Source organism: Catharus ustulatus, chromosome 1 (genome assembly GCF_009819885.2).
Source record: "Catharus ustulatus isolate bCatUst1 chromosome 1, bCatUst1.pri.v2, whole genome shotgun sequence".
NCBI lineage: Eukaryota > Metazoa > Chordata > Aves > Passeriformes > Turdidae > Catharus > Catharus ustulatus.
This window is the reverse complement of record NC_046221.1, coordinates 91,968,607-91,984,177: the sequence shown is the minus strand read 5'-3', so window position 1 is coordinate 91,984,177 and position 15,571 is coordinate 91,968,607. Positions and strand designations below refer to the sequence as shown.

At 40.2% G+C, this 15,571-nt stretch overlaps 1 protein-coding gene across 6 annotated transcripts in view; it reads right to left on the bottom strand.

Moving 5' to 3' along the window:
- Positions 1-15,571, bottom strand: part of FHOD3 (formin homology 2 domain containing 3) — a 384,381-nt gene that overhangs the window by 85,072 nt on the left and 283,738 nt on the right. For all 6 annotated transcript variants that reach the window (XM_033076601.1, XM_033076348.1, XM_033076416.1 and 3 more), the window contains exon 11: positions 9,132-9,257. In XM_033076601.1, the coding sequence (XP_032932492.1) occupies positions 9,132-9,257 (126 nt within the window). The remainder of the gene's footprint in view (positions 1-9,131; positions 9,258-15,571) is intronic.

Here is a 15,571-nt window from a genome sequence, read left to right as displayed (position 1 = left end):
CCCTACAATAAATGCACGTTCTTAGGCAGGGGATTACAGGGAAATCACATGGAGATGCACAGCTTAGTTCTGCAGACAGGATTCTAAGCTAACCCTGGTATTAAAATACCTCCACATGCTAAAACACCTTGTTCAGGGGTTTGATCTAGCATAGTTTGGCAAGCATTGCTCACTGGGTTAAAATTTACAGATGTATGAAGGGCAGCATCACAATCCAAATAGAAGATCTACAGCCATGTGCCCAGAAGAAAAGTCAGTGAGCGAAGAACTGAAAATGTTAGCTTGCCATCTCTTCAAAACGAATCAAATCAACAATAATTACAGTAATTTCACGAATACAAGCTGCAGCAATTTGACAAAAATTTTGGTGGAAACCTGGAAGTGTGGCTAATACTCGGGGGCGGCTAATATGTGAATAATTTTCTGACATTTACAACCCCAGACGTGCCAGCCAGGGCGCCGAGCCAAGCACCTGCCAGTAAAAGCCGGCATTCCGCGATTGTTACAAAGTGCTACTCTGTTGCCCTGGCTCCCTGCAGGCAGCACGGGGGGCGGGGAGAGAGGCGGGAGAGCTCTCTTCTTCCCTCCTCTGCCGCAGTCCGGGGGAGAGACGGGGGGGCCCCGTGCCGCCATTGCCGCGGCTCGGGGAGCCGACGGGGGCCCAGTGCCGCCATTGCCGTGGCTCGGGGAGGAGGAGGGGGGCTCTGCCCCCGCCCTCTGCCGCCGTGGCAGAAGCAGGGGGTGCTCCGTGCCCGGCCGGTCCCGCGGCGTGAGCGGGGCGCTCTCTCTGTGCCCGGTTGGCGCCGCGGCGTGAGCGGGGCCAGGGCGAGCGAACCCAGAGGCGGTGGCCAGCCCCGAGCGGCACCACCCAGCTGGGCCACCTGGCCCCGTCAGCAGCCCCTAGCGGGCTGAGCCTGCACAGTCTTAGTTGAGCCAGTAAACCCCCCGCCCTGCTGCGGTTCTGTTAGTATTTGGCAACTTTGTTGCACGCGGGTCCTCGCTGAGAATGACAAAGCGGTTTATATTCAGGTGCGGCTTATTTATGGACAAAGAACGAAATATTTGCCAACACCCAGAGATGCAGCTTATACTCAGTGCGGCTTGTATTCGTGAATTTACTGTAGTCAAAACCTGGAATTTCCATGTTTCTCACTGGTCATGAGTGTATACTTCAGATGAATTACAGGCTGCAATATAGAGTGCACACACATCCCTGGTTCAGTTCCTTTGTCCCAAACACAGTCCTATTATGTACAACAGTTTGTTGCATGAAATGGTCAAATCTAACAGCCCAAGCTGCTAGAAGGTTCTGGACACAGAGGTCATAATTAAACAGACAGGAACATGGTCAGCTGACCCCCTGTGTGACACTGACTTCTTAAAGCACAAATAATCAAGGTTTTGGGTCTTCAGTGACATTTAGTAAAGAGCAGGCAAAGAAACAGCACTGCTACAGCTGAGTTACTGCTCGCTTAGTGGTTACACCCATTCAACCACACACATCTGTCCTTGGCGGGGACCACACCTCACACCAAATGCTGAGACCAGCTGCCTTATAAAGCCTCATAAAATCATTGCTGTTGCCAAACAACTGGTATTTGGGTGCACCATACTCTTTTTAATATGAACTGCAACTGTAAACGAACAGTTTTAGTATTTAGTAAACTCTATCGGTAATTTTCTACATGTGCATAAACTAAACCTGGGGTAAGCAGGTTACCTTCAGGGTGTACAAACCTGTAAAGCAGCCAGAGGAAAAGCAAGCATTAAGAGGTATTTCTCAAACATTCTAAACAATTTGAAAAAGGATCTGTCCATGTACAGTTTGTCAACAAAACTGACTTTTGTTTCTGCATTTCCCTGGCAATAACACTTAAAGTAAATGTTCCCTTTCAGTGAACACATACTTGAATTGCAAATGGCAGCATGACTGGCCAAACCAGCTGGTGGGAAGGCTTGGGCTCAGCCTTTGGGTAATTTGTTGCTTTGATGCTGTTTAAAGGGTGACAGTGCCTTCAGGCCTCACGAATTTTTAGGTCTTACTGCTGCAGGCTATATTTGAAAAATGGATAAGCAAGAGAAAAGCTAAAAAACTTCTGGCATTGAATCAAAGGTGATAAGAGATTTTAACAGAAGAGAGAATGTGAATGCTCAATGAAAGCATAATAGAGTGATCACTCACAAAATGGGGTTATATCTAATATATACCAGCATTTTAGTGCTGGTGTCATATGTTACCAGCTGGTAATATCAACCATTTGTTCAGCTCCACAAATACAATCCAGAAGGATGCTTACTCTAACTACTATTTTTAGTCATGTAGAGAATACAAGGCTATTAAGAATGGACTGTTAATATAAAAAAAACGTTAAGAAAAGCTTTCTTATGCCTGCTGTTAAAACCAGTAAAAGCTAAACAAGCTGTGTTATTACTTTCTCATTCCAGAAAGAAAATACACAACAAGAAAGCATCTAGGTCAGTAGATTTGTGAGTAGAGCTTCTCACCACAGCATCAGGACACAGGGCCAAAGAGGTCATTAGCAACGTATCTTACTGGAAGAAGAGATAGGAAAAAGAAAGAATAAAGGGGGGAAAAAAAAGAAAAAAAAGGCAAAACATATACACAGATCATAGTATATGAAGCCAGAATCTTGACTGTAGAGCAAAGCTCTTCTGAAAAAAAATTCAGCTAGCCTGACTCACAGCATTTAACAGAGCAGTGAATTAGCAATCATTATTATAAAAACAAATTCAGGCTGACACAAGACCTCTCACACTTTTTTGCAAGTTCTTGCAGTTTTCTGAAAATACTCCATCATGGACTATACATTGTGAAGGGGATTATGTGCCCTGAATTGTTGCAAACGGATGAAAATATTTTGTGTCTTTCTGAAAGCAAAACTGAAATTCTGAACTTCAAATGTTCATCATTCATGTAAGCTCTGAGATACTCTTTACTCTGGCTCTCTTTCCCTCTGTTTAGTTGAATTTTTAAAATTTCCTAAATAGAAATGGCTATCTACAGGAAGAATACAAAATAAAAATGTATATTTTTAAGAGCTAAAAAAATCCACAGATGACTTATGAGAGGAAATCCCTTTAGGTCATAAGGTTAATATTCAGGATTGTCTTTAATACTACATGGGGCAGAGTCATTAATACCTTTAATAAAGAAGCACTAATTACCTAATTTTGCAAAGTGCTCCTGTTCCTTCAGCCATGGGAATGTTATAGGGAGGGTACAACAGTTGCAGCTCCTACTCAGGGCTTAAGTAACTCTAAATGTCTCTTGGCTTTAACAAAATAAATCCGCTTTCCAGCTTAGAAAGAGACAAAAGGGGAGGCAAAGCTGCCAAGAGCCATATTGCTTTTCACAGTTAAAGAAACTCCCTGTGTATTATGTCTCCCTACATGACACGGCAAATTCAAAAGCATGTTGATATAAGACTTTGCAAACAGACTAAACATTACTTAAGGAATCTTTACAAAACTTCTCTCAAAAATAAACAGAAAATTGAGAGCTAAAACTATTGACTAACGCTTCCTTTAAGGAAGAAACTTGAGAATGGCCAAGAGAAGAACTGATTAATGCTAGACTTTTAACTGGTACAGGGGACTACCCAAATTAGAGGTACAGCAGGAGAGAGTTGCACAGAGCCTGGCCAATGCGCAAGCACTTTCTACATACACTCTCCTCTTCCAGCTGACCTGTGCAGCTTTTACACTGTGCTTCTGCCTTTCTCCAGCCTGCAGCTTCTCATCCAGGTGAGTTACACTTTGCCTGGAAGTGGCTGGCAGAGCCCAGGCGTAGATCCAGGATCAGGTGGGTGTGCCCTGAGCAGCAGCACCACACAAGGCGTGTTCAGCCGGCAACACTCTGCAGTCTGAAACCATAACCAGTTCATGCTTCTGTTTAAACATATGCCCTATGATGAAGTCCACAAAGCTGCAATCAAGAATATTGCTTACACAGTAGTTCGACAAGCAGCTAGGCCAGTGCAAGCCACCACTGCTTCCCAAACTGTAAATCATCAAGTAATTCCTAAGGTCATTTTTCCTCTTAAAAATCTCAGCAATAAAATTGAGGCTTTTGCCCTGGGCCGCTATTATCAGTTACCAAGCTATCCGTTCCTCATTATGTTACTCAGAGTGAGAGATGTGCTTGGCAGTTACCACAAGGAAAAATCACGATCTCTAGTCTGAGAGCCCAGAAGTACACACAGAAAGAATAGAAAGCCAAGGAAAGAGGAGCAGTTCCTGGGAGAACAGGAGCTTTGTAGGTTATGTAGCAGGTTTTGTTTCATAGGTTTCTGTTTTACCTTAGTGCTTAACAGCTGGAGTAAGGGAACTGCAGAGGACAAATTAGTGATAAATGGCTAGCAAAAAAAAAAAAAAAAAAAAAAAAAAAAAGAAAAGAAAAGAAAAGAAAAGAACCTGCCAAGAAGCTTCATCCAGTAGCATCTCCCTGGTGTTGTCAATTACTGAGAACTTTAATTTTAGTAGAAAATCTAACTGAAAAGCTGTTTGGTATTCTCAAGCAGGTTTTTTTTTTGTTTTGCTTTGTTTATTTGTTTTGCTTTAAAAAGAGAAATATGAAAGAAAGCACCAGATTTCCAGCATATCACTATGTCAGGCACCTGGAAAGGGAATAAAACTCAAAAGAAGAGTATCTGCAGACTTTTGCTGCACTTTATGCTTATACTTCAGGTATGGTGTTTAAGTGTCAGAGGAGAAAATAACCACCTATAATCTAGGAATGCTAATCTCACTGTCAGTTTTAGAAATAAATATTTGAAGATACATTTTCTGGCAAGATACAGAAGAAAATGGAAATGAACACTCAATATTCAACACACTGGATCATAGGAACCCAAGTTAATGTATTGCTGTAGATCACAAAGCAAGTGAGATGGAAACCATATTGAAGAATGCGAAATATATTTAATATTAATATGTTAATATTAAAGCCTATTTTCTAACGCTCTGGAAAAGCTGGAGATGCTTCAAACAGGAATAATCTGCAAACACCACAGTAGGCCTTTACCAGGCTTGGAGATTTGGAAGAACTTCTGAGGGACCAGCCAGAGGTGGAGACTAAGTTCACAGCGACTGGCCAAGAGCCTCAAGAAGTGGAGATTTGCGAGCTGAACTTTCTGGCATTAATTTAACAGATAGAGGTGAGACCATGAACTCCTGCTCCTTTGGCAAGCAGTGCCCCAAGAAGGCTTTCTGAGCTAGGCTGACTGTACTACTGTTTGACTATCAGGCCCAGAGGGAACCATCTCCTGGCAAATGCATCAGAAGAAACCCACCCTGGCAAACACACCAGCAGGATATTTTTCTAGTAGTGGAATGAATTAAAGCTGATGCTGAATTTAGGAGCTCTTGCCTTAGAAGTTACACTCCTTCATGATCTCCTCTATGGATGGCCATGATCAAGAATGCAAACACTTCACCACCAAAAGGACCCTGTGAGGGGCTGTGAAGTTTTGCAAGTGACATGTTTGATGTCCAGTGGCAGACTCCAGGCTGCAGTTTCAATTTGAGTGACTGTCTTAGATTCAGAGCCTGACAAAGCAGTCTGGCTAGACAGAAATATCCTAAGTGTGAGCATAAGGCATGGAAATACAGACGAGTCTTACAAAACCTTCTGCCCCCGGGCAAGGTGCCAACTTGGAGGGACAGAAAAATGCTTTTTTTCCTGATGTGTTTTAGTCATGCACTGCATTTTGCCTTTGTTATAAAAATTTAAGATGTTATGAGAATGATTTTTTTTAATAACTAGGGAGAAAGAGTTAATTGGTGATTTAAGTTGTGAAGAGTGGGAGCAGTGTATTTATGGAGCAAAGCAGTCTTTTGCATTAGAAAACAGGCAGACTGGGTTATACTTCTTATGCATTAGAAGGCATTCACAAACAGAGAGATACAAGAGAACTGACACACTCCTTCTTCTCTCCCAATGAAGGGCTGCAATTTGCCCTCCTTCAGCAGGATTCTCATGGTTGCAATATGCACTTAAGAAACATGGCTCTCCACAGGGGACCCAGGGAAATGAGAGAGAACAACAGCATTGCAAGAAGATGCCAAAAGCTTGCAGTTGTATTTAGAAACAGTAAAGTAAGCCTTTTCTTCTGCTGTACAATCAGAAATATATAGATTATGTGGATTTCAAAGAACAGCTACTTTTACACTGACTTATACTGCTCTTATGTTTTCGCACTGATCTTGGCCAAAGGGGATTTTGCAAGTATGAATGTCAAGGTGTCAACCATACTGCTTCTTTCCACCTAAGTTGTAGCTCTTGTTTACATAAGCACTATGCAGCCAAGGGTTTGAAAAGCCTGTCAGGGTAACTGAATGAAGCATGAATCATTGTGCTGGGCACCTCTCTAAATGCTGCTTCTTCTTGCCTCCTCACTCTCGAAGGTCAGATAAATGGTACCATCTTCCCTGCATGATAAAAGACAGGAATCTTTCTGTGAAGGCTTTGCATAACTGTAGCATAAGCTGAAACCAAAAAACACACCTTAGAGCTAGCCATAGATATGCATCTGCTTCTTATCAAATGTCTTCCTCTCCCCACACCCCAAACATTTTAACTTTTTTTGGGTGTTTGAATCAGCATAAATTTTTACCATCAGGAGGTAGGAAACAGTGTTTACATAATCTGAGTCAAACACCATTCATAGAAGACTGTGAACACCTCCACAATACTTTCCATTTCCTAATTAGTGCCAAGCATTGTGCCATGCACTACATTACTCTCTAATAAGCAAATTCCATCCATCAGACTCTACATGGACATTTCTTCAATGCACATCTTTCAGGACAATGAAGTTAAGGAAGGCTTCTGCCCTTCTTCAAAGCAGTCAGCTCCTTACAGCTTGCAGAACTATACATGTGCAGCAGCACTCTCAAAAAGAACAAGAAATGCAATATGGTATCTGAAACTGTAAACTTAATTATCTTTACAGAGATAACTGCATCTATTCTGCAGACAACACAAAGCCATGGTGTACACACGTTTTTCACACTTCTCAGAGATTCATAGACAGGAATTATCAGGCTATGACAACCCTTAAATGTAAAAATGCAGAAACCCTGTTGAGTTCATGAACTACCATGAACAGCAAGCTGCAAATTTAAACAGGAGTATGGAGATTTTTATCATGTGAGGTGGAAAGTGGCAAACATAACCTGAAGGAAAGACAGAGAAAATGATGAGCACTGAGATAATGATAATCATGAGCACTGTGTTTAGTCACTTACAACATGTAAGAGAGATCTGATGGTTGAAGGTAGAGCACTTTACAGTTTCAAAGAAAAAAGAAAGATAAGCTGTGTTGGCTGAAAGATGCTGCTAGAAAAACTGGCTTCACAATATAAAGTATTTTGCTAGCAGTGATAATAAATATTGCAATGTTTTCAGAAGAAATCATACGCTGCCACTTGAAAACACGTGAGAGTACAGGGGTCTTTCATTTAGCTTCTGTGAGACCCATTATAGGTCACAACAGATGACTGCAGAACTCCCCTCTGGCCTGACTCTCCATGAATCTGCAAATTTTACAGCTTCATCCTGTGGGGCCAAGGCATTTTGGCTCCAAACCAGCAAGGCACTTAGGCACATGCTGAAATGAAAGCAGGCTTTCTTCACTGGAGCAGGGCCAGCACCATCAGCCTCTTGCAGGACAAGCCCAACCATCTTTAGCCATCTCAGTGTTTGACCACTTTGGGGTTTTTTTGCCACAGTAGCAATCAGAAGCTTAAAAGAGCAGGGGTTTGAAAATCTTAAACTTTCAAAGCAGTGGGAGACTTGTAACTTTTGCTTATCTTGCATCAATTTTGCTGAGGTAAACGGGATGAATATGCTGGTAGAGTTTTTTATTATGGTTGCACTTGGCAATAATTTCATTGAGAGCAGGAAAGACAAATCGAGGCAAGGCACTCCAGGAAGATGAGCAAATGAAAAACAATGCCGTTCTCCAAAGAGAAACTTAATGTAATTACTCACTTGAAAAAAGGATTAAATGAATACCTCATGGCTAGAAATACATGTATGCTGGAAGAACCTAACTTGAACCATTCCGAGTAGCAGTCTGGAAAGGATGTGAGGCATTAGGAAGGTTCAAAAATATACACATACACACAGAAACACAAATACACATACAGAAATATGCCAAAGAGTCATTAACAAAAATTAACTGGAATATAGAAAAATGGTCCTGTAAAAAACCTTAAGTTCAGAAAACAGGGTGGAAGATGCAGTTTCTATTAATTAGAGGCCAGTTTGGAAACAAACAATCCAAATCCCATCTGGCCTAATTGGATATTAATTAATTAAATTAATTAAAAACTTTTACTTTTCCTTCTTAAAGTCAGCATGACATCCTTTGAAGCTGTCATTTACTCACAGGTTATTACAGATAATTTCTGGTGGTCCAAACCTCTTGCCAAGAATGTCTTTCACATATCCATAACATTTTCCTATCTTTTTTCTTTCCCCTTGTGCCTTACATAATTCAAGAGTATTTTGATTGTTCAAAATATTTTTTTTTTGCTGGGTTGGGGTGTTTTCCCCTTTTAATTTTTTTTAATTGAAGCAATCTGGTAACTGGTAGGTTATTAGGAGCTTGCTTTAGCTACAGTAAATATTTTACTTTTGATGAAATACAATGAGATATGTCACATATTTTCAAGAAAGGACAAAATTATGGCCTAGGAAATTCTAAGCTAAGCACATTTCCAAGATTTTGTAGTTGATTTAAGATGATAGAAGTGAAAACAGATCTATCTGAATTTATTTTTCAAAATGGAAAGAAAATGTGTTTTAATTCACCTTTTAATGCTTAGAACAGCTTATATATGAAGTAATTCTGCTTTATCCATTTAAGTGGAAGAAACAGGAATGGGATGGAAATACACCCAGCCTTTAACACCAAGTCAGACAGCAAGGCTTGAGAATGAGTGGGAAATGAACACATTCAGATTTTTTTCCCATTTTTTTTCTCAATGTTTGAAAAAATCTGGCTAGGAACTATTTCCTGTACTCATTCAGAGCAGTTTACATTTATCTCCTTCATCCTGTTCTGCAAAGGAGCTGTTGTCAAAACACTGATAAATTTACAAACCTGTCAGATTTGGTCTCCTGAGGCGGTGACAGAGTTGTCCCATAACGAGTGGTGGGTGTTGTAGGGGCACTCACACCAGCATAAGGTCGTGGAGAAGAGTAAGAGCTGCTGCCATAGCTATTGTATCTGAAGAAATGGGCAGAAAAGTAGAAGAGAGGGAGACACAGAAAGAATCCATCAGCAAACAGACATGCAACAGTAAATCCTCTTGTCTACGGTGTGGTAGTGATCCCATACCCCAGAACTTTTCCAACATCCACCTTCTGAAAATGTTGCTCTATTTCCAAATATGCAACCAGTCATGTGCTCTTAATATCAATTGTGGCATGAAAATACATGATGAAACAGTGAGCTATTGGTATGGAAAATAATAAGAGATTTGAATGGTCCTCCCAAGTGACAACTCAGAACAGAAATACTTGAATTGCTGCTCAGTTACTCAGAATTATTAGCTGTTTTGGGAGCTGATATCCAGCCATTTGCAAAGGGATCAAAACAGCCCAAGACAGCAGTACTCATATCTACTAAAATTAAGGAGAACGGCAGCACTCCTGAGACATGATCTGAACATGGGCATCCATGACTTGCAAATGCTAGCATTTTAAATGGAAAAGCAACCACATTCTTTTCAATTAAAGCCAGCAGTATTTTCTTTCCCCTCCCCCAACATAAGTAATAGCTTATGTGCCATTTCTTACAATGTCTGTAAAAAATCATCACCATGGTTAAAAAGATATGTCTCCGGAAGCACGGCTTTAGAAATTTCTATCAGACCTTCTCTCCATTAAAAAACCCCATAAACTCGCTTCACTTCAATGTGAGTTTGCTGATCAAAGAGAAATTGTTTCCAGGACTCCTGGAATGGCCACCTCCCTAGAGTCCCTTCTATCAATGTTTTCATCCTGGCTCCTGCACTGAATAGAAAAGGCAGTTATGTTGCTTTGCTGTGCCTTTTAACCATTGTACCTAAACAGCATGTTAGGAAAAGATTCTTGATTTGCGAAAATGTTAATATGTCTCTCTTTAATACTGTTCACAGACAATGCCATTTTCCTACATGGAAAGCATATGGGCTCTGAAGATCAGTGCTCTGCAAGGCCAATTCATGCAAATAACAAAATTTATTTCAGGAAATAGAGCAACATCATTTTCCTTATTATAATTAATAAGATATATCCTCCTTCACCATATCTTTCTCTGCTGCTTCTTCCCTCACATACATCAGCACTCAGTAATTTCACTCAGCAATTTTATTTGAAAAGCCTGGTTGGTTTCCTTCAGCTCCATTTAGCACACTCATCTAGCCATGCAAAATTTCATTCAAAGTTTCAAGCTTCATTCCTAAGGGTTCAACAGCATTGCTGCCTGCCAAGGCCCACGTTAAAATCAGAGTAGATTTCAGCTAGGTGCTTTTCAATGGAAGGGATTGTGCCTTAGAGGACATGTCCTCTTGGACAGCAATTTCAGGTTCATGCTTTAGAAAATACCACCCCCCACCTCATCTGTTTTTGGGACACTATACTGACCAGCAACAAGGAAATAATTCTGAAAATAAATTCTAACATGCATGTTTCTGAGCCACAAAAGGAATTTTGCGGAAATAATTCCTGACTGGGCCTTCTTGCTCTAAAAGAAAAGTAACTAGAAACTGGAGACAGTGGCCTGCTGGAGGCTGTGTCACTGGACAGAGTGGAGCTTCCCTGGTAGCACAGACCTAGCTTGGGTCTTCTCTCCGACAGGCTCAGCCCAACAAATGTTCTGACTGTGCCTGTACTGAGTGAGAGATGAGAAAACTCCATTGTCCTGATAAGAACTCAGAGCTCATCTGGTATGTTCCTGACACAGAAACCTCCATTTCCATTTTGATCAACTGCAAGGAGACCTTCTTATCAACCATTACATGTGCTTTTCTTCTCTGCCTCATGAAAAAGCTGACATAGAGCAGAGCCCATTTTCAGACCAAGGGTTTTTAATTAGTCCAAAGACAACCATCCTGAAAATGGAGAGAGCCCATCTCCTATGGAGTCAGACCTACAACAATTAAAAAAAACAAATTCAGAGGACTAGTCTGGACACAACATCCTATCAAATTCAGAGGAACGCTGAGTTGCTGAAATAGGAGTAAGACAAGACCAGAATACCAGGGTAAGTCTGTATGCTGTACACAAAGTTTATCTTTCTAACCTTCTCTAGTATTGGTTATTGCTTCAATTTTCCATTCTTGTCTCATGTACCAGTGTAGATGCAAAAGTTTTATCCAGCAGCATTAATCATCAAGACATTTTCCTCTTTTATGGGTGTATTACTGACTAAATTGTGCAGGCTTTGCCCTCCTTTTCCTCCAAATAAGCCCAGAAGAATCCTCATCCCCACCCTTGAACCTCTGTACTAAGTGGAAGCAGAAAAGATGGTCAGAAGAAAAAAAAAATCACTGCAGAAATACTAAATAGTTCATGAACAGGAGGTATTTAGGAATCTACTCTCTAAAGTATAACAGCAGCAGCAATGGTAGACCAATAAATGAGTGTGAGAGGTGTAAGGGCAAAATGCACCTATGAAGGAAAATGCAATTTCAGAGGAATTCCAATGTTCAAGTTGCAGGTAAAGGAAAAATATGTGAACTAAGCCACTTGTCAACAACTACTTGGATTTACAGGCTTTTCAGAAAAATAAAAAAGGGACAAAACACATCCACCTATTAGGAGAGAAAGATCAAAAATTAAAAGGATCAAAGGAATCAAAACATTTGTTCACATGCAGAAAGTCAGAAGGACTGCTGGAGAGAGTTGCATTATATATACATGCAATATAATGTACATTTTCAGCACCTAATTCAAAGAACACCAATGACTGTGAGAGACAGCAAAAAATCATCAACCTCTTTTCAAGGTGATTCTCTATCATTGTTTTTAGTGCTACTTACTGTAAATCCCTTTTACCTGAAAACAGATGAGACAAAACAAGTTTTTTTTTAGTTTAGATGGGTGGAATGTGGAAATTAAATTAAAAACTAAAAGAAGTGCATGAGGAACAAGTAAATTCAACAGATGTTGTGGAGATAAAACTGTCTATTCTGAGAGATATGTTATCTTTATAGATCTCTTATTACAAGCATGAGCTAAAATTGCACGTGAGATAGATATGCACTGTAATCAAACCACAAATTTAGGATTTTGCAGTTCAGCCTTTGAAGCCAGGACTTCACCCCTGAATTCCAAGTGCTGATCTGACCTCTCTTGCTTTTATAGCAGAAGAGCCCCATTAATTTTCATGAAAACATGTCTGCAAATTACATTGTTGTAAATGAGAGTAAAATGGTGCTCCTTTCTGTGATCTCCCAAATCATGGGTTATTTATCTGTTGCTCTATAGAGGAGGCCAGGATATTTATTAACTACAGACCTAGAAGAAGAGTAATGATGTCAGCAAAGACAAGGGAAAAATATCATATCAAAATACAGGCTTACAGGGCTAAAATTGGTACAGTATGTTCTGGAAATAATACAACACATAGAGTAGCATTATTACCACTGTAAAATTCTTGAAAGGTGTTGTTCATTTATCTAAAAATTACTGTCAGGTATATAAAATCTACCTGTTTTCCCTCATCATTTCTGCTTCCTTCTCTTTCACAGATGCTGGAGACTCTTCAAAGTCATACGAGAAGAGGTGAAAAGGAGTGTGTGGTACATAAGGTAATTTCTCCACCGTTGGAGATGCCTTTGGAGTAATGGATGCAGAGGAATTTTGGGGAGAGCTCAGCAATGCTGTTGCAGGTGAAGATGGTGATGAAAGGACAGAGTTATGATGAGAGACAGATGAGTCAGGCACAGAAGAGGAGTTGCTAGAAAAGCTCTTTGCTCTAGAGCAGGCGAGAGGCCTCTCAGCTGGAGAAATGGCACTGGAGACAGCTGAAGAGTCAGAACACTGTGAAAAGCTTTCCTTCACAGCCTCATGCACATCTGGAACCTCACTGTAGGAGGAAAAAATCATTAAAAAGGGAAGAGGAGAGAAAAATGGGACAAAGAGAGATAACAGTAACACTTGCAGAGGAAGAAAAAAACCTAAGTAGAGTTAGACAAACAAAAACTTCCAAAGTTTAGACGAACAGCTCATCCTTTTAAATAAAGAGAACTAGCATCTTTGTATCTCAGTGGGATTCTTCTTGGGGTTGGAAATACTGGGGAAAACAAGCAACTCATTGTAAAGGAAAATAGGAGATTTAACCTATAGGCTTCAGAAGTAATTTTCGTGAGCCTTTTCACACCTATTTTCAGAACAATTTTCATATAAGTCAAGTTAGGTTGTAAACATAGTCAGAGCAGTACAAAGCAGACTGAGCACACAGGAAAATACTCCATGGAGCACAGATGCTTCAAGATACAGTCTGCAGGACTGCTTATCCAAATCCAGATATCTGACTATCATCCTCCCTGGGAATCTGATCTTTTTACTAAAAATGTTCATCCAACAAAGATGAAAAGAAAAAAGTACTCAATTAACACTGTTCTGTCAAAATTCAAGTTTAGAATGATCGCAAATGCAAGACCTTATCAGTTATTTGTCCAGATATGGAAGCACTAATTTCTGATTTCTTGGAGTGTCGGCATTCCATGCTGATCTTCCATAGAGACTTGCAGAGTTTACTTCAAAGGAAACAGAAAACACATCTGCTTTGCCCTACTGAAGGCAGATGTTGGTGAGTGACAGAAGCACAAAGCAGGTGAAAAGCCATGGGATCTGCACCCTGGCGTGTCTGTTTTCACTAGCAACCCCTGCATAAACACTGTGCATGTGCTTTGGACTGGATCACTCGGCAAGTGGCCGATTTCATTTTCCAAAGACCACTTCTGCAATCCCCAACTAGGTACAGTCTTTATCCGAGGACTGTGGGCTTGGCACAGCATAGGTAACAAAAACACAATTTATTTTAGATATGTTGGGATCTTATGCAGTTAATCATCAGGTGTATACCAGGTAATTATTCTCACAATGGAAAATCTGAAAACCTTCATCTATTGCACCTACTGTGCTTGACAGGAGACACTGAAGCCAGGCCAGTCCTGCCTGACAGCATCTAATACAAATAGCCAGGTTACAGATAATTTTTGTTACGCTACAGAGACAGTGAAAGAAGGTACTCGGGAAAGCAATGGGAATATCATCCAGTTAACTTAAAGAGATAATTATCTAAAAAAGACCAGTGACCTAAAAATTCATTATGCTCTTCACATGGCTCTTCCTCACCTTTAAAAGCAGTATTTTAGTATACTCATGAAATTTACCAATAACTCGTGTTTCAGCTTTGACTTTTAAGAATAAGATTTGAGGAAATTATCACTCTATTTTGAAATTTCAGGCAGCTATTAGCAAATTTTGCAGACTGGAAGATAATAATAACAACAGTACAGTATTTTCTTTGGAATTCACACATTAAACAGTTTTGTTTCTTCCTTCTGTGCTGTACAGTGTCTGCATAAATGTGGTTTATGTAAAAAAAAAAAAGCAATCTCCTTTGCTGAGTTGCAAAGCCAAATAATTTAACCTAAATCAAAAGGCTGTCTGGAACAAAGAATGTATTTTCATGCTTTCAGTTTGCCAGGATCAAGCTGCCAAATGCCAAACATATATATCTCAGAAATGAGTGCAAAATTTTACACAAAATTTTACACACTGAGTATCAATGAAGAATATCAATTGGTGATTTGGTTATATCTGTATATATACAAAAAGGCAGGCATTTATAAATATATATATACACATATATATATCAGTTTTGCCTCAAAGTAGTTCTTTGCTACTAAAACATGAACAAAATTTTTATGAAATCTTAGGCAGCATCCAAAAAATTTCAACAGACTGCACAATAACAGATATTCCGAATAAGGTATTACTATGAAGATAAGGATGAAAACCTAAGAAACCAAGCAACATCATCAGCTAATCATTGTAGTGTTTCATCATTGCCTTAACTAAGAAGTTAAACTAAACCATGCTTAAAGTTATGCACGCTTGAAGTTATTTCACTAAAGCTTTTAGGAATTTGTGAGCATCACGTAAAGGAGTGAGTGCATACAGTTCATAGTGCACTGAACCTATATAATTAAACATGCTTCCATTAGCAGTGCTGCCCTCCAGCCCCCTCCCCAAAGCTTTTAAATGCAAAAATATTTCCTTGGGGGGGGGGCTTTAAAAGGTCATCAAGGAATATGAGTGAAAAGGTGGATGTTGCTGCACACTGTGCTGGTGAGTTCACGCCAGAGCCTGAAGAAAAGGTGGAGGGACAATGCTGAATCCTGGTACCTGGCTTTGACCTGCCTATTGGCCTCTTCCTCTCCCTCATCCTCAGTATTGGGCTCTGTAACTGGCTGTTCTTCTTCCTCCTCTTCATATTCGTCCTCTCTGAGGTCAGATCAAGGAAAGAGGCATGCAGTGGGATGG